Below are 22970 nucleotides of genomic sequence, written 5' to 3'. Positions count from 1 at the left end.
TTTAAGGTAGTTGTCTTTTTTTTAAACCCTTCTTGTTTGACATAAAGCAAGTTTTTTTTTTCTTTTATTTTAAACTCGTACCTATTAGGTGGTTATTTGCCAGTTAGTCTGAGAGCTAATATGAAACTGGTATTTGGATTTAATTCAGTTCCATTAGAACAGAGTTAAAATTTTGTGATACAGGGACCATTATCCTGGCAGTTGTAAGGGATTTTTGTGCTAGGAAGCAGTGCTGACAAAGACGCACTGTACAGGCTCCGTTTATAACTGAGCACTTTCACACTGCAATTTAGGAGGTGTGCAGCTCAGGAAATGGCTGGCTTTGGCTGGAGCGTACTTGAACTGCAAGGAAAATTTTATTCGTCACTCAAGTAATTGGCAGTTTTAATACCTTGTTCATAATTACCTTATAAACAAACGAATACACAAACCAAAGATTGTATGGCCTGTTATCTAACTTGTAGCCTTATTTGAGCAACGTGATAGACACCTGTGGGTCTCCCTCTCCCTCCCACCAGAAACCAGTTTGCTCCATTTATTGCGAAAACCTATGGCTGTTTCTTCTTGTTGTTAAATGTAAGCGTAGCTGTACTAGCTAGCCGCAGACAACCTGGGGACCAAAACCAGATGCAGAATTTGATGGGCGGCAGTGGCTGCGGACCGGAGGGAGAGGGAAGGAGATGAGAGGGGGGTGTTTCAGGGTTACTCTGCTGTTTGTTGCCGGGGGGGGGGGGGGGGGGGGGGGGGGGGGGGGGGGGGGGGGGCCTTCCTGGTAATGCAAACATTTGGGTTGTGTTTTTAAGAGAACATTTTTGTCCCCTAAAGTGTGGTTTCCTTTAACCCACACACCCTGACCCTGAGGCCCTGTGGCTTGTCTCTTGGACTGAATCCATCTCCAGGATGTAGAAATTGACTAATTGTCTCACTTGCATTACCCTGTACCTCACAGCTAGATCAAGGGGTTTACACACTGAGGAATCCAGATGTGGGAAATGGTCAGAATCAGAGGTCATGGCTGACTTGACTCTAAACAGAATCTGTAAGACTTCATGGGAATCTGAGGGGCTTGTTAGTTGTGACTTGTACATGGGACTGCTAACCGCGCCCCCCCCCCCTTTTTTTAACCTTACTATGATCACAGAGTTCAGCTGTTAGGGTAGACATCACCCCTGCCTGTTACCTTGTATAGGATTACTTTAAAAATGGGGTTAGACTTTTGGATGACTTGGGTCAAAACAGACGATTCCCCGACAGTGCTTAGAAGTAACACAGGGAAGATTTTTCACAATATTTTGAGAAGTTTTGTTAGTTCATTGTTATTTAAATAGATTTAAAATGTACAACCTGGTTTCTCCACTTACTGGGGAAAGCAGCACCTGGCATTTGCACACATTCAGGAAGCTGGTCTTCTACTCTGTTGGCTGCCAAACACACGCAAACTCTTGGTGACCCTCTTTTCCTCCTGAGGTGCAAGCACAGACTGGGGGGACCCCAGTTTCCAGGGCATCCTTAGTGTTGGCATGATGAGGGCTCAGTGAGCTGGTGTGGATTCCCACAGCAGTTTGGAACCAGTAGCTCAGCATTTTTGCAAGAGTGGGAAGTTGCGAGACTTTCTGGAGGTGCATCTTCACCTCCAGAAAGTAAGAACTTAATTGCCAAAATTAAGTTGTTTGAATGTTGGAAACTGTGTTCTATGAAACAGCTTTCAGGGATTGCTTTGGGACCAATAGGGACTTACTCTGTGAGGTGGCCTGGGGGGAGTACTTGGACTTGTTAGGTTAAAAGCTCTAGTTTCCTAATTTCAACAGCAGAGAAATGTTATTATGATTAAATGGCATAATATATGAAAAATGCGTAGCATAGGGCTTGGCATCCAATGCCGTCAGCGTTATTAGATTCCATATACATTCCAAGACGGGGATAGATCTATAGCCCTGCTTTAAAGGAGCTCACAGTATGGCAGAAAAGACCAACAGCGTAAAAAGTGCTGTATCACACACAGCAGAGGATCTTGTGAAAACACGTAAGAGGTGCTCCTAAGTCAGGAACCTTCTGTGATGGTGAGAAGCCTGAGAGTTACAATAATGCAAAAGAACTTAATGAACTCAAAACGCTATACAAATGCAGTTATTGGTAAGAAAGATACACATATGAAATCTCTTTCTAAGTTTTCCCCTTAAGTGAGGGTTTACCTAAAAATGGCAGCACGTGACTTTTATGACATACAGAGTTCTACTTAGAGCCCTCCGTTGTTTCATTGTTCCTTGAGCTGTAAAGCGAAGACCCTTCTTTGTAGGTGGACGCTGCCATCATCCCAGCCCTTCTCTCTTGACATGTCATTTTTCCCCTGCCTAATGTCTAAAAAGTCCAAGCTACCTGGTCTAATATGACAGTTAAGATGGCTTGCACATCATTTTGGTTCCTGTTTTCTAGCAAGATTGTTGTTGAATGCTGAATCTCCCCCTTGGAAACTGTTGTATTGATGACCTTCTAAAAGCTTTGCCTTGGCCTCTTTTTGTTTTATTTTGTTTATCTTTTCTCATTTGTGGTCTAGTGCTCACCAGTAGAGCTTTCCATGATAGTGTGGATGTTCTGTATGTGTACTGGCCCATTTGACAGATACCAGGCACCTATTCAGGATCTGACATGTGGCTACTATGACTAAGGAACTGAACTTTAACATTTAATTTTAATTTAAATGTAAAGAGCCACATGTGACTACAATGTTGGACATCATGGTCTGGGGTTTAAGATAGTTAATGTCAAACTTTTAAAAAATCTAATTGCGCCCAGAGGTTATTTAGACTGGTGTGCTCTTATTTTTATAATAGTCAAAGCCTTGGAGCCTATCCACTGGTTTTGAAGACGATGGCAATGCATTGAAACTTGCTCTTTCCAAAGAAAAAGAGATTTCTCCAGGATGGCTTTTAAAAAGCCCAATCTGATGAGTATCTTAAGTTCATTGGCACCCGTAGTGTGTGTACTTTCCAAGGGAAAAATTAGAAATGAATTAGGACTCAAGAAGAAAGAATAGGGAACTAACACACCAGTGCCTGGAATATGCCAACCTGGTGCTAGTCATTTCATATCCCATTTCATGAAATGATAAGGAGGAAAGACTGTTAACAAAATAAGAGAAAGAAAAATCAGTTTAAGTGCATCGCATTTAGATACCCAACCACAGCTGTTAAACGCACCCAGATTTATATCAGAAAGCTTTTCATAATTCTAAAATTATGATTTACTATCTAATGCAACATTAAAGTGACTAAAGAGTTGCTGTTTAACTTTTTAACGTGCTGTGTAGAACAATCAGTTTTCCAAATTTCTGAAGAACGAGTTAGAAATAGAACATATTTTTCACCTTTCAGATTGTTGTACCATTAACCCTGTTATCTGTGCTATTCATTAAATCCAGAGCTGGAAACAAGATTGTGGAAATATTACCTGAACATCTGAGACGGTTTCAGTCCCTCGAAACTTTGGACCTGAGTGGCAATAATATTTCAGAGCTTAAAACTGCACTTCCACCCCTACAACTCAAATATCTGTAAGTCAGGTTGTTTTTAACAGTTTTCACCCGTGATGAAAATATTGTGCTATATTAAAAAAGGAAACAACTTTAAGATAGGAACCAGAGCGCTGACCATTTCTTACTGCTGATGGATCAAAAATGTCACTTTCTTACTGACTGGTAATTTTCTGTAAGCCCGAATAACCACAGTCTTCATTTTATTCTTACACGACTGGATTACAAAAATGGAGACATCCTTTGGCTGTTATAGAAAAACCAAGTGATTCTGTAAAAAAATAATCAAAATTAAACCCCCCGTGTATTTCATTAATAAATGAATTTCACAAAAATTGGGTAATGTTTGTTATCTTCAAATATTTTAGTCACTTTTTCCCCCAGAGATATGTGTGAATCATAGTCGATATTGGCCTGCAAGGGCGTAAAGAGTTAATTATTTTAAGTGTCCATTGTTACAAGTGATGGGTAGGTTCTCTGGAGAGTCTTTCATATACAGAGAATACATGCACTTTAACTTCCCAAAGAACCAGAAAGAGAAGCTCATCTTCAGACTTTCAACAGGTATATCAACAGCAACCGAGTGACATCCATGGAACCTGGGTATTTTGACAGTCTGGCCAACACACTCCTGGTGCTGAAGCTGAACAGGAACCGAATCTCAGCTCTCCCACCCAAGATGTTTAGACTGCCTCAACTGCAACACCTGTAAGTAAAATGTCCTCTTAGATTCTGTTTCCTCACCTCCTCTAAACCCTTGGCACCTCCCCCCTAAAATCCACAATGTGGCAGAAGGAGTTTAGAAGCAAGGATGTAGCCACCTTTCCTCTGAGAGCTGGAGTTGTAGAACCACTGAATCAGAAAGAGCCTTAAAAGTCACCTGGGGCTTCCCTGGTGGCGCAGTGGTTGAGAGTCTGCCTGCCGATGCAGGGGACGCGGGTTCGTGCCCCAGTCCGGGAAGATCCCACGTGCCGCAGAGCGGCTGGGCCCGTGAGCCATGGCCGCTGAGCCTGCGCGTCCGGAGCCTGTGCTCTGCAACGGGAGAGGCCACAACAGTGAGAGGCCCGCGTACCGAAAAAAAAAAAAAAAAAATAGTCACCCGGTACAGGCTTCTGCCTGACAAGGCAAGTTGGATTTTTCCTGAAAGAGTGAGCAGTGTAATCATTGAACAACCTCCATACAAAGCCATCATGATGGCACTGAAGACATCATGGTGACTCTGCACAGCTGTGGATCGTGAGAACAGTACCAATGACTGCAGGGCCCCTCATAGCTTAAGGAGCTGTAAAGCGCTGTCTCCTTAATAACGGTGGAATAATCTGTGAACAGCCTCCTGCAGTATAGTGGTTTTCAGCCTTGGCTGCACGTTACAGATACTTGGGGAGCTTTTAAAAATCCCAGTGCCCAGGCCACACCCTAGACCAATTACATTAGAACCTCTGGGGTAAGATCCAGGCTTCAGTAATTTTTTAAAACTCCCCAGGTGATTCCAGGGTGCAACCGAGGTTGAGAATGACTGCCTGAAAGAGGAAGCATTAAACACAGTACAAATTGTGACAGAGAGGAGTCAACTTTTGTAAGCAGTTGAACAGGATAAACTTGACGGCCCTGCTCCTGAATAGACCTTGTGTTCTAATGTAATATTCAGTACTCCCATTCTGGATACTTTAAAGACCAATATTAATGTGTTTACTTCCATACTGAATGGACAACAGCTTAGAAATTGAAGTGCAATCTGGTGTCAGAATTTGATGATCCCCAAAATACATCACATGTTTCGGAAGGAAATTTACTCACTGCTAGTAAATCAAAATTCTTCTCAATAAAAATGCTTAGAAATTTAAAGCATTCTATGTAATTTAACACAGGCTGGTTTAACTATATTGCAGTAATGTCACATTTTGTTACTGCTTCCAGAGTTTGTCATATAAGCTAACTGTCTAACTGTAACATCCAATGTAGTGAACTGAACCGAAACAAGATCAAAAACGTCGATGGGCTCACGTTCCAAGGGCTCGGTGCTCTGAAGTCTCTGAAAATGCAAAGAAATGGAGTGACAAAACTTATGGATGGGGCTTTCTGGGGGCTGAGCAACATGGAAATCTTGTAAGTGCGGGTGATCAATTCCTACTCAGGTGGTATGATCTTGGAATGCTCAGTGAGCATTCAGCAGCTCTTATTTGAAATCCTATGTTAAAATCTCATCGTTTACAATCTTATAATTTAATATTAAGTTTTGTTTCACGTAATGTGACTGAGAATTTAATAAGCATAGTCTTTTCTGCTGATGTCTTTGTGTAACAAAAGCTACACATCTCATAACAATAGGAATATGTAATAGGTTGTAATATGTCCCCTTTGAAGAGTCTAGATAATGAACTTGGGATCCTGCTTTTGACTCTTATTGTAAATGTAGGCAGCTGGACCATAACAACCTAACAGAGATTACCAAAGGCTGGCTTTACGGCCTGCTGATGCTGCAGGAACTTCATCTCAGCCAAAATGCCATCACCAGGATCAGCCCTGATGCCTGGGAGTTCTGCCAGAAACTCAGTGAGCTGTGAGTTGCCTTTTATTCTCCTCAGGTTTGAGAGCAGGAATCATGCCAGAGCATGAGCTTCTTACCACTGATCTGTGAAATTTTCATAACAAAGTTTACAAGGTGACAGCTTTTTGCACAGGCAGCCTAGTCATAGTTTTGTGATAAGTTGAAGCCAGCTCTGCCGTTTCAGTTCTGTGGCACATGGGCTAAAACCATGGTGGTGATTCTCAAATAAAGAGAATTTTTTTTTAATTACTGGGATTAGAAATAATGTTTACCTGAGTATGATTAAGAAGGCAGAGTTTTAAAATAAGGGTAACTGTGGCAATATATATTACCTGTTTCTGTTCTTTTTTTTAAACAAATCATTGCATTGAACTGGAAAATAAAAGCTATCGTTTGTTTTTTTTGTTCCTTTTTCCTTTACAGGGACTTAACTTTCAATCACTTATCAAGGTTGGATGATTCAAGCTTCCTGGGCCTAAGCTTGCTAAATACACTGCACATTGGGAATAACAAAGTCAGCTACATTGCTGATTGTGCCTTCCGGGGGCTTTCCAGTTTAAAGACTTTGTAAGTTACACATTTTGCTGTTCCTCCATGAACCTAATTGGTTCCTAAATGTGCCCACTTTTCTCCAAGCAGATTTCCTTTGTTATGAAGGAAATGTGTACAGCCTCAGAAGTAGTGTCTTAATCTTTCCCAGATCAGTTTGATTAAGATCGGTCCATTTCATCCATGTGTGCTTCTTAAAGGGATTAAAAAGGACAGTGATCAGATTGGTTTGGTGATTACAGTCAGCCTTCTCAGGATCTCCAGGAAGTTGGTAACCGCTCAAGAGGAAAACAATTTCAAATCCACTAATTTTTCTTCGTAAAAATGCAGATTAAAAATTACCCAGAGCAAAAAACATATACAAAGTGCAGCAAAGGAAGACGCCTGTTTATCAGACCAGTTACATCCAGACTTGATCTCTGTCCCAAGAGGAAGAAGAGGGAGTTGGATTAAATGGCCTTTGAAAAATCTTTCAAATGTGAATTTTAACGTTGTGCAACGGGCTTTTGATTTTTGCACTGTCAGAAAGTTTTGCTGTGTTCACTGTTTGAAGCATTACATGACTGAAAGACATGCCGTGTGCTTTGGCGAGCTGCTCCTTGTGTGGTTGGAGCAGAGGTTTTAAAGTTTAATGTATTTTTCAGACTATTCAAGTCTTTCAGAATTTAGTCATCTTGATAGAGGAGTTAATAGGGCCGGAATCAACTCTCCTCATCTGGGACAAAAGTATAAAATGCTGCTGAGGGAGGAGGGCAGGAGGTAAGATCTATGTTAGGGAGAGAAACAGTTTTCTATTGTTTTGAAAGGGGCAGAGAGAGATGATATGGGCAGTTATGAGGAATTATTCCAAATCACATGCCACCTGGGTGGGGGGCTCTTCGCTTTCTAAGCATATGTCTAACAAGAACGCCTGTATCTTTTATTAAGTACCTGGCACCACTTTCCGTAACTCTCCCTTTTTTGAACCAGGGATCTGAAGAACAATGAAATTTCTTGGACCATTGAGGACATGAATGGTGCCTTCTCTGGGCTTGACAAACTGAGGCGGCTGTGAGTATGATTTGCCTCATAATTGGCGTTGCTTTCTGACCTAAACATTTTGGGATTTTTTTTGGCTACACCGCGCAGCTTTCGGGATCTTAGTTCCCCAACCAGGGATTGAACCCCGGGGCCACGCCGAGTCCTGACCACTGGACCGCCAGGGAACTCCCTAAACACTTTGTCTTAATTGAGCTCAGTTCCACACACAAGTTGACATCTTTAAAAAGTTTTAAAACAGGTGCTCAATCTGGTTGCTACCCTTTGTCATCTCCCCAAATGACTACTGTTATACGAGATGTGTATTGATTAGATCTTCTTCCTTGGGTATAGTGGTTTTACTCAACACTTGGGTTAGTGCCGCTGACTTTAGTATCCAGATAAGAATTTTCAGTTGTTTTGAGTGCTTAGACCCTTGGGATTACTACTGTGTAAAGGTTAGTGCACTAAGCTCAGCATTTTGAAACGTGCAGTGTTGCCCTTCCCTCACAGGAGTGTTTAAATGAAGCGATCCAGTGACCAATGATAACACTGCAGTGGGTTCCAAGCAATTCAGGATAAAAACATGTTTCTATTTAGCCACAAAATGGCCTTGAAGATGGCTAAGTTCTGTGTTTTAAGCAAGCAGTCTTCAAATTGACTTCCATTTAGTCCTAAACTTCTGTGGGTGATGAAGATATCCATGGGGTGGGTGGGTAAGGAGAAAGTCTCCAGTATTACCTGCTTTATTTATTAGTGTTCTGAGACATTTTACTTGGAATAAAGTTTCTACCTCTTTGAAAAATCACTGCTTTGATTTAACCATCAGAGTAACTTCTCGAATACCTATTTTTGCTGGGTTGTCTGTCGAATGCTTTGCAACCATGCTGAACCATATTACTGAAATAGATGGCACAGATACATTTTTTTAAGGATATCTTGTTTAATTGAAGAAAATAGAATATTCACAAATGACTTAAAAAGCAATTCTTTTCAGGAGAGTTGCACTCCACAATGGCTTTTACTAACTGTTCCATTATAATTTTTTTTTTTTTAAGGATACTCCAGGGAAACCGGATTCGATCCATTACCAAAAAAGCCTTCACTGGTTTGGATGCATTAGAACATCTGTGAGTAGCAGGAATTTAGTTACCCTAAAGGCAGTCTGAAATGGTTATCTACTTATATGTCATGAAAGGTAACACAAACTAGTACATAATTTTGTTGGTATCCTCTCAGTGCAATAAAATATACACATCTATCCTTTGTCCTTTGTCTACCTACCTACCTACTTATCTGTCTGTATATCTATATGAAAGTATAAGTGTACAGGTGCAGATTTCTTTTGCCTTTAAGGGCATTGCTATACATCACTTTGGGGTTTTCTCTTAGTTATTTCTCTCAAGCAGTGGTATATTTAATTTTTTAAAAAAACTACCATTTATCACACACCTACTGCACATCAGGCATTATGCTAGGTACTTATTTATATTTTCTCATTTAATCCTCACGAGAAAACTATTTAATAGCTACTATTATCTTAATTTTTAAGTTAAGATGCAGTGGCTCTGAGGGTTCATTGATTCCATCGGACAGTTAAGAAGGCAACGCACATCTTAACGCTCAAAAAAGACAATCCCTCCAGTCCTGGAGAGTGAAGGGAGTTTTAACACTACTTTGAGAATTTTGTTTATTGTTACTGTTGTTTAATTATAAAGCATACAACCTGTTTTTCCTCCTTTATTCTTTTTCTTACTCTCTTTTGCAACTAACCTGTAAGTTAGCAGCTGACAGAAGCAGGGCTCAAACCAGGGCAGCCCCTGCTCTCATAGCAGCTCTTGCCTTCACATCTTCTGCCCCCAGTAACTCCTGGTACACATGTCTGAAATGACACTTAGGCACTCGAATATTTTCAGGCACTAGGAGCACAGCCTTGATAGGAGTCAAAGCCTGCAGGAGCACAGAGCCACCCAGCTTCTGATAATCGTGGGTGCACGTGTATGTGTTCAGTGGGAGTCTGAAGCAGCAGAGTGTGTCCACCCTGACTATTAAGGAATGCTTATAGCCAGAAGTTGTATTATCTGTTAACCTGGACAAAAGTTATCATGTAAGATACACATTTGCTTGGTACCGTCACTGGTGCTGTGTGTTTAGCTGTTAATCTGTGCACCACCATCTTGCCGTCTTCGCAATGACTCATTGGTTGCAGGGAGCTCTGGATCGCCAGCCACGCCAACAGTGTAGCAGGGCAGGTTGTAGGGGATAACTCTGCAAAGCGTCATCTGGAAAGGCGGGCCAGTATTGCTGGGCTCACTGAAACAAATTATTTTCAAAGGGAAACTAGCCAAAAGGGTTTGTCATGTGACCCATTTCATTTCTGGGAAAGTGGAGTTAGTGGATCCGTGGACCATTAGCCTCTGCTTCAGTTTCCTAAACCTTCGTGACTCTCTCAGCCTCTTTCTCTGCCCACGTTTGGGACCTCGATTCTGTCTTCTGTTGCCACTTGTCTCATTCAAAATCCCTTTTCTCCACCCTTTTAAAGGAAAACAGAGTAGTAATCACTGTGGAGAGGACTTTAATCCAGAGCGCTCATAAGCACCAGTTAAAAATAAAGCCAGCCCAGAATATTGTCTCATTTTATAAATGTCCTGCCTGAAGTGTTTGTTGGTTTGTTTGTTTTAGTGAGAACCTCTTGTCTGAACACCTACCTGTCTCCCCATGAGTGAGTTGTGTGTGACAGAATAGGCTAGTGACTGAGAGCATAGGTTTGGAAGTTGAAAATAATTGAGTGCAAATCTTATCTGCCCCTTTCACGCCAAGCCAAGGTAGTTATACCATCTGCTTTTGGGTTGATGTGAGGATTAAATGTAATAATATGTAAACGTAAATCACTTAACATGGTTGCATATCATAGAAGGTATTCTATACAGGATGGTTTTTTAAAAGCATAATTACGAGGAATTTTATTTGTGCATTTAAAAGTTACTAATGGTTACTAATTTGAATAATAAGAAGTGTAATAAAATAACATGGCAGAACAGCTTAGGCCCTTAAGAGTCAAAAAACCTGTATGTGGTGATATGAAATCTCTCTCACCGTAACAGAACCTGCCTCTGATGCAGATATCCTTGTTCTTGAATCCAGGCTTCCTAATGAGTTCTAGTCACCCCCATTTGTGCATCTCAGCACAGAGAGTATTTTTGTGGCGAATGGCGTGGGCAGCGTGGGCCCACCCTTTGCCTGAAGGCACATAGTGACCATAATTCCCTCGAATGTATTTGATTTGCTTGCTTTTTCAGAGACCTGAGTGACAACGCAATCATGTCATTACAAGGCAATGCATTCTCACAAATGAAGAAACTTCAGCAACTGTAAGCTTTTCTTTTCCTTCCAAGGGTTTCACATAAAGCATGGAGGGGGAAACTGATGTGGGGTGGATTATCCTGGATTATGTATCTATAGAAAGTGTCTGGCACATTCATCACATCACTTAACTTTTGTTACCAGAAAGCAAGAGGAGTTGGTTTTTTGTTCCCTTTGTTGAAAAGAGGAGTTTCTTTTTCTTTCTGTTACAAATTGGCGGTTGAAATTTGTGGGACCCAATACAGTACAGTGCCTCATCACAGTAACCAGTTTTCAGTAGTTAGGTATTTTTGGTGTATCAGCACTTCTGTCTCTGCTGGTCAGTAAGAACACCACCACCAACAAAAAAACAGTGCGAGTTCCATGTCTTGCATTTTAAGATGGACTATATAGAATATTTAGTCCATGGGATGTGTGTATTTGGTTTCCCCATTCATTGCTTTGTTAATATTTACTTGAGTTTAGTTTATACTTGTAGAAATCTGCATTTCGTACAAAACAAATTGAATGTAATTACTCTCCTTAGGCACTTAAATACATCAAGCCTTTTGTGCGATTGCCAACTAAAATGGCTCCCACAGTGGGTGGCGGAAAACAACTTTCAGAGCTTTGTAAATGCCAGTTGTGCCCATCCTCAGTTGCTGAAGGGAAGAAGTATTTTTGCTGTTAGCCCAGATGGCTTTGTGTGTGGTGAGTGGAACTATGGCCTTTGACTTTTTTATTCATTCTTCTTTTTTTTTTTCTCCCATTTGTCCAAATAATGGACTTCAATAAATTTATGTTCCCTTAATAAAGCTCTTATTTCTGCTGAGGTAGATGAGAATGGATCTGTAGCTTGCTGAGGACCACAGTTTTACTGATGGAAAGAAAAATTTTTTCTATAATTTATAAAATTGGCATCAGAGTGGTTTGGTAGAAAGAGAATGATGTTGGATCTTGGGAGAACTGAAGGATAGTCACAGCCCTGCTACTTAACTGTGATTCCCTGAATATCAGTCTTCACATCTATGAAATGGGAGCGCTGCTCTCTGCTCTCCCCAGTTCCGGGGGTTGTTGAGAGGCTCTTGTGAGCTCAGTGAAGAGACTGACTTAAATCCTGTGCAGATGCTGTTTATGGTGAGTAGAAAGAGAAAATTATTAGCTAGTGATTTATAGTCTGCCAGAAATTTTACTATTAGTGGGTAAAACATTACAAGTAACAGAAAGTTTGAGTTTATTGTAAATAAATGTAAGGTCCATTGTCTTAGCATCTAAGCATCTCAGCGTTAGAAATTTGCTTACCCAACTTCAGATAGCAGATCTGGATCAAAAACCCAAGTTTTCCTGTCTCTGGTGCCGTCTTCCGTCTGCTGCACTGCACTGCTGTTTACTATTTGCTGCCATGGAGACCTTTGTAAAACTAAATGTGCGTACAGAACATGAAATCAAAACTTGTTTGAATTTTAGTATGTGTGTTAAGATACTGCAGAACCTAATTCTACATTGGCCTTTAAAATTTTATTTAAAACTGCTTTGCCTAGGATTGTTTAGCTAAGTACAAGAAAACCATATTTTTTTTAGGTTGCAGCATTAAGTGGTCCCAACAGTTTCTGGAAATAAAACATCTGATGTAGCTTTTGGATCTAAGTAAGCATTTGGTATTCATCTGTAAGGGCCTGAGCTATTCCTTTTCCATGGTCTTGATTTCTCAGTTCTGTAGTCTTCGAGATATGAACTCTCTATTACTTTGAGAGACACACACACACACACACACGCACGCACGCACACACGCACACACACACGCACACACTTTCCCATATCTATATAGTACCCATAGATTTTTTACCAGATGAGAATTTTAGAATAATCACACAGAAGAAGAAACTATCTTGATTACAGCATGCAGGCGTGGCATTGGAAATTACCTGCATTGCAGTTGTCAGAGGGTCCCCCATACCCCATTCATAAACACACACACACACACACACGTAATTTTTTTCAGAGCACCCAAGTAATACATTTTGGTTGCTTTAAGATGCTTCCTTCTGGGTTTAGACCATCTCTGAGAAACTGAAGTTCAAAAAGGTAACTTTTCCAAAAAGTAACAGAGAACTAAAAATAACTGTTTGGAATGAAAGAGTTGCTTAGCTGTAATTATAATGTAGCTCTGACAATGTGGCATAGCGACCTGATGGACTGTCCACTCTCAACTCCAGGCTGGAGCCAGGGGCTCACAGGGAGCTTGAGAAATGCTTTTCCTTTCACTACAGGATTGTTTTTTCCTGCTCTACCTAAAAATGACTGGTCTTTTTAATGAGTTCTATTTTTGGTAAGTGGTGTTAATTTGCTGCCTTTAGTGGTATTGATTATCATTATTGATGTTTGATTTCTTAATTTTTCTGCTTATATATGAAGAACATGGGGAAAAAATGCAGTTCCTAATAGCATTTCAAGATGATCCATGAGCCTGGAAGTGTCTTAACCGATTTCTTCTTGTATTTATGTTAAAAAAAAAAAAAAAAAAAGCCAAGAGGTCTGCAATAAACTGTATTCCAATATATCAGTCTCCTCCCAGTTAATGATGGATAAATAGGGCTCAGTCTCTAGTTGAAATGAATGAATTACTTTATAAACTCTCTCCCAGTCTGTTATTTTCAACACTGGGACTGCTGGTCCATCTGTGAAACATACACAGAGGGTAAAAACCTAAGCCACTGTTTGTTTTGAGTTTCTTGGTGTTCAGATCTGAGTAGCATTTGGACTCAAGCTTAAAACTGTTTTGTTTCCTCCTCTCCATTTTGAACAGATGATTTTCCTAAACCCCAGATCACAGTTCAGCCAGAAACACAGTCGGCAATAAAAGGTTCCAATTTGAGTTTTATCTGCTCAGCTGCCAGCAGCAGTGATTCCCCAATGACTTTTGCTTGGAAAAAAGACAATGAACTACTGCATGATGCTGAAATGGAAAATTATGCACACCTCCGGGCCCAAGGTGGGGAGGTGATGGAGTACACCACCATTCTTCGGCTCCGCAGTGTGGAATTTACCAGTGAAGGGAGATATCAGTGTGTCATCTCCAATCACTTTGGTTCATCCTACTCTGTCAAAGCCAAGCTCACAGTAAATAGTATGTGATCTGACTTTTCCTTTTGCGTTTAAAGATATGTTTTAGAAACATATTTCTCATTTCCTCTCTTTTTCTTACTGCTAACCCTATCCTCTGCTCTTACAGTTCTCCACCTAACCCTTCTCACTCCACGAGATTAATAGTCTTGGTTAAGCAAGCAGTTTTTGTGTTGAAGACCCCATACTTAGCATGGTGGGTAACCAAGATGAACCAGACACTTTTTGCTCTGTGAGAGTTCACAATGTACTGGTCTGATGTGGGAGGCCATGAAGTATAGAGTTAAAGGATATCACCTTTTTTTAAAAAAATGAAGTATAGTTGACTTACAATACTGTGTTAGTTTCAGTTGTACAGCAAAATGATTCAGTTATATGTATTTTTTTCAGATAATTTTCCATTATAGGTTATTATAAGATATTGAATATGGTTCCCTGTGTTATACAGTGAATTCTTGTTGCTTGTCTATTTTATGTAAAGTAGTTTGTATCTGTTAATCCCATACTCCTAGTTTATCTCTCCCCCTTTCCCTTTCCCCTTTGGTAACCGTAAGTTTGTTTTCTGTGTCTGAGTCTGTTTGTTTTTTATATATATATTAGTTTAATTTTTAGATTCCAGATATAAGTGATAATATTTGTCTTTCTCTGTCTGACTTCACTTAGTATGAAATTCTCTAGGTCCACCCATGTTGCTGCAAATGGTAATATTTCATTCTTTTCTATGGCAGAGTAAATATTCCATTGTATATATGTACCACATCTTCTTAAACCAGTTATCTGTTGATGGGCACTTAGGTTGCTTCCATGTCCTGGCTATTGTAAATAGTGCTGCTATGAACATGGGGGTGCATATATCTTTTTGAATTAGAGTTTTCATCTTTTCCAGATATATGCCCAGGAGTGGAATTGCTGGCTCATATGGTAGCTCTATTTTTAGTTTTTTAGGAAACCTCCGTACTGTTTTCTATAGTGGCTGCACCAATTTACATTCCCACCAATAGAGAGCACACCACCCTTACCTCAGAGATCTGGGTTTGAACCCTGCCACTCCTACTTACAGCTGTGGAACTCTCAGCAAGTTACCTAACTTCTCTGTGCCTCCTTTTCCACATCTTTCAGTTAGGAGTAATAGTACCTACCTTATAGAGGTATGATAATTGTTAAATAAAATAATTTGTGTAAAGAACTTAGCAGAATGCCTGGAATAGAGTAAGTGCTCAGTAATGCAGAAAGCTTTAGCTGCTGTTCATAAAAGTGTCTCATCCTGTGCTTTGTGTGGCAGGTAGACAGTTGTACAGTTTAGCATTTAATTGTTTGTATCTTTCATGGTAGAAAATATGATTCATTAATGCATTCATTCAATAAATGGTTGCTGAGGCCTGACACATCGAACAAAAAATTGTGGGACAAAACACATGTCTAAAGTCATAGAATGTTAGAGCCAGGAGGGACTTAAAAAAAAAAAAAAGATGGTGTGGTCAGGGTAACAAAGAGATAAACTCATTTGCCTAAAGTCTCACAGGTAATTATTGAGGAAACTAAAAAGCAACTGGAAAATAGCAGAAAGACCATCAGTCTGAAGCTCAGGTGACCTGTTTCATCCTGACTCCATCATTTCTGTACCTGTGTAACCTTGAGGGAGTACCTTAATCACTCCATCTCATCTTGCAGTTGGAAGTAACCCCTGCCTTACTATGTCAGGGACATTCATAAGTATCAAAAAAAAAAAAAAAGGGAATGAAAATGAACCTCTCAAACTCCAGAATGCTAATTGCCCATGTTGTGTCTCTGATTTCAGTGCTTCCTTCGTTCACCAAGACCCCCATGGACCTCACCATCCGCGCTGGGGCCATGGCACGCTTGGAGTGCGCTGCCCTGGGACACCCGGCCCCACAGATAGCCTGGCAGAAGGACGGGGGCACAGACTTCCCGGCCGCGAGGGAGAGACGCATGCATGTAATGCCCGAGGATGACGTGTTCTTTATCGTGGACGTGAAGATAGAGGACATCGGGGTGTATAGCTGCACCGCTCAAAACAGTGCAGGAAGCATTTCTGCAAATGCAACTCTGACTGTCCTCGGTAAGTGGATATTTTCAGATTTTGTGATATATGTTAGTCTTAAATATACCAGCTCACCCAAAGGCCCTAAGAAGCTGTGAGAAGTTGTGTCCGAAGTTGAGAGGGTGAGAGATGATCATAGGACACTGCCCTTTCCTGGAGGGGACAATGGCTTCTCAGAAGCTTTGAAGTCACGAGTGTATTACATCTTCAGGCCTGTGGCCAGTGAAAAGAATCTGCTCCCTCCCATGTGAGGAGGGGGAAAAGTAAATGTTTTGACGCTTTCCCTTTTGCAGGAGTCACCTTTCTCTGCTCTTTCCGTCATGCAATCTCTACCAGAAGTCTTAACAATATAAAGAATATAAGAAAATAAGTGTATAAATAGATAGAAAGGGCCCTAACTTTTTTCTCAGCCTCCCATAACCACTGTGGAAATCTGAGTTCATCTTTTATCATTTACCTACACAGATGCTTTTTAAAAATGTGAGCATGTTAATCATTTGTGTATCTTTGAAAGAGTAAATCAGAGTAACCTATGAACACCAAATAATAAAGGTAAATTATTTTCAGAATTTTAATATAGGCTGGGACATCTAGCACTAGGAAGTTTCCCTTTAAAAATGTAAACATTCTGATTTTTTTCATCCATCAACACACAGTTGTGCTTGAATTTATTTTTATACATTTTCTAATTCTAAAAAATGTCTAAAATGTTTTGCTTTGCCCCACTTCCACCATTCCCCAGCCTTGCCAAGAGTGAGACAGACTGAGAGAAAGGAAATAGTAAATATTATCCTTAACTGATGTTACAAGTAAATGACAGCCAAACGATAAAATGAAATCCCAGATGCTGTATACGTGTGTAGGGTCTTAAAGAAGCATGGGCGTGAGGTTGTGGGAGAATACAGTTTTCAGCTCCCACTTGAATAAATTTAAGCGCGAGGTCTTATGCTGTGTGAACCCTAATTTCATGTCGGAGATTAAAAACATAACTTGTCATTTCAGAGACGCCATCATTTTTGCGGCCCCTGTTAGATCGAACTGTAACCAAGGGGGAAACGGCCGTCCTACAGTGCATCGCGGGAGGGAGCCCTCCTCCCAGATTGAACTGGACCAAGGATGACAGCCCTTTGGTGGTCACTGAAAGGCACTTTTTTGCAGCAGGCAACCAGCTGCTAATCATTGTGGACTCTGATGTCAGGGACGCCGGGAAGTACACATGTGAAATGTCTAATACCCTGGGCACCGAGAGAGGCCACGTGCGCCTCAGCGTGATCCCCACCCCCACCTGCGACTCCCCTCAGATGACCGCCTCATCACTGGACGATGATGGATGGGCCACCGTGGGCATCGTGATCATTGCGGTGGTTTGCTGTGTGGTGGGCACGTCACTCGTGTGGGTGGTCATCATATACCACACACGGCGGAGGAACGAAGATTGCAGCATCACCAACACAGGTGTGTCAGCAGAAGCCTGGCACAGGGTGCAGGAGTCGTGTGTGTGCTTATGGTCCCGCCGTGATTTCCTTCTGAGTGTGTGTCTCACAGTCTCAGGCCGTGTCACAAGGGTGACTCATTTGTTTCAAAGCTGCAGAACTACGGTTAGCTAAAAATAACACCCTGGCCCAGAATAAAGCTGATGGTTAAAGATGAGTGCTTTCTGTCAAAACCTCATCAGAATATCCTGTTGGCTAAGAGAGACGATCCAAATCACAGCGTAAACCAGTCTGACCCTGTCACAAGCTGGTGATGGAGGACCAGGAAGAGCCCTTCAGTCATGAGGCTCACACCGTGCCGTCGTTTTTCATTTTGTCATGTGTGCATGTGTGTGTACAGGCATCTAGGGAAGATTCTAGTTATTGGTGGGAGAGGGGCTTTGACTTATATGTGCAAAACTCCTACATCAGTGAATAATATTAAGTTGGGAATATGGCAGAAATCAAGCTTAATTCAAAACCTTAGATACGCTCCCATGAAAATTACCTTTACCTTTGTCAGCATTTGTTGTTTTTGAAATTTGGGAGGAATATCCCACAGGCCATAAAGTAGAAAGTCAGCTCAGGCGCCCCAGAGCAGCAGAGCCCTGGTTTGCCTTACATCAAGGTTTTGCAAGAGTCGACTGATGTGATTTGAACCGAAAACCAAGCAGAACGTACCGTTCATCAGGGAAGCCCCTGTGGCATTTACGATCATTCTTGGTTAATGGAATGCTGTTGTTTGATTCCAGATGAGACCAACTTGCCGGCTGACACCCCGAGTTATTTGTCATCTCAGGGAACATTAGCTGACAGACAGGATGGGTACGTCTCCTCAGAAAGTGGAAGCCACCACCAGTTCGTCACTTCTTCAGGAGGCGGATTTTTCTTACCACAACACGGCAGTAATGGTACGTGCTTAAAATGAACGTGGGCTATAGTTGTTTTGAAATAACCCAGTGGAAATTCAAATATAATATTAATTTTCACAAGAAATTGATACCCCCATATATGGAGGGCCCTGGCCCAAAATCACTAGTAAAGCTGAAATTAAATAGTTATGCCCTTCTCTTAAATATTAGACAAATCTTTGTTTCTAGCAATAACAGAAGACAAGTAGGTTAAATAAAATTTAATTCCACCAGGCGATGTAATACTTCCTTTACGTTGTAAATGTTCTTTGGCCCTGGGTGTTCTTCTTACTTAAATGACATTAACTGGTTTCATGTGTGGTCTTAAAAAGTCAAAGGATTTAAAATCATTCTGTTAGAGACATCTAATACTGACTCTCACTTTAAGAACTGTATTGTTTAAAGAATAATAAGGAGTCAGCGTAATACAAGGGCATCAGCTTGGTTCAAGACCCACTTCGGACATTCCCTGCGTAACCTTGGGCAGCTATGATCCTTCCCTATTAAGTTGTTGTGAACATTAAATACAATGATAACGGGAAATGACACATATTAAGGGCTCAGTAACTAGCAGCTAGTGACATTATTCTCAAACATCTTACCATCTTTTCCCACAAGTGTTGATTGAATATCTGCTCTGTGATGGACTCCGTAGTTGGGAGGGAAGAATATTGGTTTTCAGTTTTACAGTTTAGGCAGTGGTGAGACAAAAAATTCCACAAATAATTGCAAAGTGCTTGGCAAGGCAGTGATAGAGGGTATAGAGATAGAAGATTTGAGCAAAAAAAACTGTAGTCCCGGGCTTCCCTGGTGGCGCAGTGGTTGAGAGTCCGCCTGCCAATGCAGGGGACGCGGGTTCATGCCCCGGTCCGGGAAGATCCCACATGCCGCGGAGCGGCTGGGCCCGTGAGCCATGGCCGCTGAGCCTGCGCGTCCGGAGCCTGTGCTCCGCAATGGGAGAGGCCACAACAGTGAGAGGCTCGCGTACCGCAAAAAAAAAAAAAAAAAAAGCTGTAGTCCCTGTTAGACTCGTTTGGCTGCAAAGAGCAGAGGCCCAAGCTTATTCAGCTGGAGCAGGGTTTACTGAAAAGATGCTTACAAAAGTCTAAAGGGACAGAACTGGAGCATAGTAGTGCCATGTTGCCTGGATGCTGGGGCTGGAGATTGGCCCCCCTGCAGAGCAGCCCTAGAGGCCACTGGCATTACTGAGTCACGTTCTGCACACTTGCTTCTCGCTGAGACCACCACCCACCCTCTGAGTGCCCAGTTCTTGCTGCCCAGGTACATGGTCCATCGTGGCATCTCTCACCCTCATGATGTCTCTTGTCCTTCAGCTGCTGTGTCCGCTACTAACCAGCATATCACTTCTGGGTCATTTAGCTCAGATACTCATGGATACGTTTTTGTTTGTTTGGCCGGGCTCATCTTTGAGCTGGCCATTAAGAGGTCATTGGTTAAATGCCAATGCCTTATACTGGTCATCAGTGACTTTCTGGAGGAAGCAGGCAGTGCTGGCGGCATCATGTGGTTCAGATCATGGCTGCTTCAGCTGCAGTGTCCATACACAGATCAGTGTCTCTTGGAAACTAGGTGGGGCCAGCAACAAGTTTAGCTCCAGTTCAACGGTTAATCAAGTCCTCCTTTAGTAAGATACCACACATTTACGCAGTTACTAATCCGTAGGCATCAATAAATTTTGAAAAAACTCTACCATAAATTTCTACAGTGTTTCCTTTGTATAATAGTCTATCTAAACTTTTCATCTATAAATATGGAAACTGTCAGAAGTGGAGAGAGATTGTTGAATGGTACTTGAACAAAATTGATTCAGTGACTAAGATGTGGTTTTTAAAGGGACATGCCACATTGACAACAGCAGTGAAGCCGACGTGGAAGCTGCCACAGACCCGTTCCTTTGTCCCTTTTTGGGACCCTCAGGCCCTGTGTATTTGAAGGGGAGTGTGTATGGCTCAGATCCTTTTGAAGCCTATCATACAGGTATGTGGTTTTCTTATCTGAGTTCCGTTTCCTGGAGAGACCTCCAGAAGCATTAACTCTGTCTCCGGATATTGTCCCCAAATTTAAAAGGTTGTGGTCCTGACCCAAGAACAGCTTTAATGGAACACTTTGAGTCCAGTTACATAAAGAAGAAGGAGGGCTACCCGTGTCCTCATCCTTCAGAAGAATCCTGCGAGCAGAGTGTCAGTGATACAGGATGGCCTTCCCATGTGAGGAAGTTACTCAGCTCTTCTTACTCTCAACACGAAGGACCTGGAATGAACAACTTATGTCTGAACAAGTCTTCGGCAGATTTTAGTCCAAGTCCAGAGCCAGCATCGGTTACTTTGAGTAAATCTTTCATGGGTAAGTTTATTAAATTATTAGACACCTTGACTCAGGACCCACATTCCAAGTTGCATGCAGGAGAGCTATGAGAGCTTTGAATGCCAGACTGGTGAAAAATAGTTTTTGGTGTCGTTTTTTTGTTTGTTTTTCTTTTTAACGATGCTGTCGTGACATTGTATTAGTGAGTATCTTTGTTTCTAAAAGCAAAGGCAGATGTGCGGATTTTACTTGATTATGTATTTAATCCAGCGCTAGGGCCTTAGGAACTTTCTGGGCAACTCTGTGTGTGGCATCATCTAGAAGACAAGAGTTTTGGAAGTGACTTAGGAGTGCAGTTTGTCAGTCATGTGGAAAAAGTGGTTTTGGGCTACAACAGCCTTTGGGGTGGAGTTGTGTGCACAGCATGACTGCGGTTTGGGATGTCTGGTGGCTTATAACTGAACTCACAGTCAAAGGGCAGACGGCGTCCTACCTGGCAGCAGCTGCTCATTAACCAAGCTGGACTACCTCCCGCGAAGGAGACTGTCAGAGCCCTAAAGCCCTCGGTGGTGCTGGTGGACACTGGCAGGCGCTGAGGTTCATCTGTGGATTTTTTAGTCTAGTGCAGGGGGACGATGAGATGGAAGAACTGAGATCATCTTTTCACTGCATGGAAATACGGAAACATTAACCACAACTTTTTTTTTTTTAATAGAATTTTAAACTACTTTACCCAGCTTTTAAGAAATTTCATGTTTTGTCATAGTATAATTATTCATATTCCTTTTTGAAAAAAGGAAAATAATATCTTTTACATGACTGAGGCAATAATTTGAGTCAATGGAACAATAATTTGCTACTGAGGAAGAAAGGGCAAGACATACGGGTTATTTTGAGAGAAATGTGCTATACTTAGGAACAGTTGATTTGTACGTTACTATCCAAATGCTCTTTGTGGGGAATTGGGGGCTCTCAATTAATACAGCTAGGACTCGGGAGAACTTCTGTTGGGGAACTTCATTGCTCAGTGATGAATGTTACTATAAGTCCTGAGACGTGGTAAAGAAGGGCTGCTTGTATTCAGTGGATGTGTGTATAAGAGGGGCACACATGCCCTCAGCTCCATTCTGTAAGGTCTTTCTCCATAGCACAGATATACAACCATACACCTGAGTCCCATAATGTGGACTTGTAGAACGTCCGTGGGGTATTCACGTTCATGGGGGAAGATGCTCCTTCATTTGAAATGCATTTTGTTGATTGCTCCGAAAGGCCCCATGTGCTCAAGGGGATTCTTTCTTTCAGGAACGTTTGGAAAGCCTCTGAGAAGACCTCACCTGGATGCCTTTTCAAGCTCTGGACAGTCATCAGATTGTCAGCCAAGAACCTTTCACTTGAAAGCTCGTTCTTCCCCGAACTTGGACTGTGAGTCAGAGGAAGATGGGAAAGAAAGGACAGATTTTCAGCAAGAAAATCACGCATGTACCTATAAACAGACCTTAGAAAACCACAGGACTTCAAATTTTCAGTCTTATGACTTGGACACATAGACTGAATGGGACCAAGGAAGAGTTCTAACATACTACCTCAAGTGGACTTTTATTTAAAAGAGAGAGAATCCTATGTTTTTAAGTGGAGCTATGAATTTTAAAAGGATAAAATGTCTTATTTATACCAATGGACCAAAATTACAAAAAGTTATAAAAATTTTATACTGGGAGTAACTTTCATATAAGAATACCTTTTAAAACTATTTTACTATTTTATAACTTTGCTTTATGCAGAAAATATCTTATGTAAATTAATGGTATAAATCCATGACTATTTTATGTATTTTTATAATGCCAGATTCCTTTTTATTGAAAATGAGTACTAAAGCATTTTAAACAATAACTGTCTTGTATGTGTTTTGAATAGAGGTCACTTCATTTTATTTTGCACATTACATTTAATAAATGTGTCATTTTGACCCCAAGCCCCATCTATACGAGAACAATCTTCATTATTTTCAACACATTGTAGGCTTAGTGATTTCATATTATGACGTCTCACGTTGGTGAAAATTGCATTCAGCACGTTAAAATATGAACAC

General features: G+C 41.3%; 1 protein-coding gene across 1 annotated transcript in view; it reads left to right on the top strand.

Annotated features, from left to right (window-relative positions):
- Window positions 1–22664, top strand: part of LRIG3 (leucine rich repeats and immunoglobulin like domains 3) — a 46288-nt gene extending 23624 nt beyond the window's left edge. Inside the window, exons 4-19 of the mRNA XM_082849873.1 lie at window positions 3419–3550; window positions 4094–4237; window positions 5492–5635; window positions 5946–6089; window positions 6501–6644; window positions 7596–7676; window positions 8702–8773; window positions 10943–11014; window positions 11533–11696; window positions 13792–14112; window positions 15907–16188; window positions 17173–17625; window positions 18395–18553; window positions 20408–20551; window positions 20642–20917; window positions 22184–22664. Coding sequence (XP_082705999.1) covers window positions 3419–3550; window positions 4094–4237; window positions 5492–5635; window positions 5946–6089; window positions 6501–6644; window positions 7596–7676; window positions 8702–8773; window positions 10943–11014; window positions 11533–11696; window positions 13792–14112; window positions 15907–16188; window positions 17173–17625; window positions 18395–18553; window positions 20408–20551; window positions 20642–20917; window positions 22184–22428 — 2977 coding nt within the window. The 3' untranslated portion in view covers window positions 22429–22664. The remainder of the gene's footprint in view (window positions 1–3418; window positions 3551–4093; window positions 4238–5491; window positions 5636–5945; window positions 6090–6500; window positions 6645–7595; window positions 7677–8701; window positions 8774–10942; window positions 11015–11532; window positions 11697–13791; window positions 14113–15906; window positions 16189–17172; window positions 17626–18394; window positions 18554–20407; window positions 20552–20641; window positions 20918–22183) is intronic.
- The last annotated feature ends 306 nt before the right edge of the window (window positions 22665–22970 follow it).

The sequence above is a fragment of the Leucopleurus acutus genome (assembly GCF_964270905.1).
Source record: "Leucopleurus acutus genome assembly, chromosome: 11".
Lineage (NCBI taxonomy): Eukaryota > Metazoa > Chordata > Mammalia > Artiodactyla > Delphinidae > Leucopleurus > Leucopleurus acutus.
The sequence above is the reverse complement of the archived record's forward strand: the minus strand, read 5'-3'. Positions and strand labels throughout refer to the sequence as shown.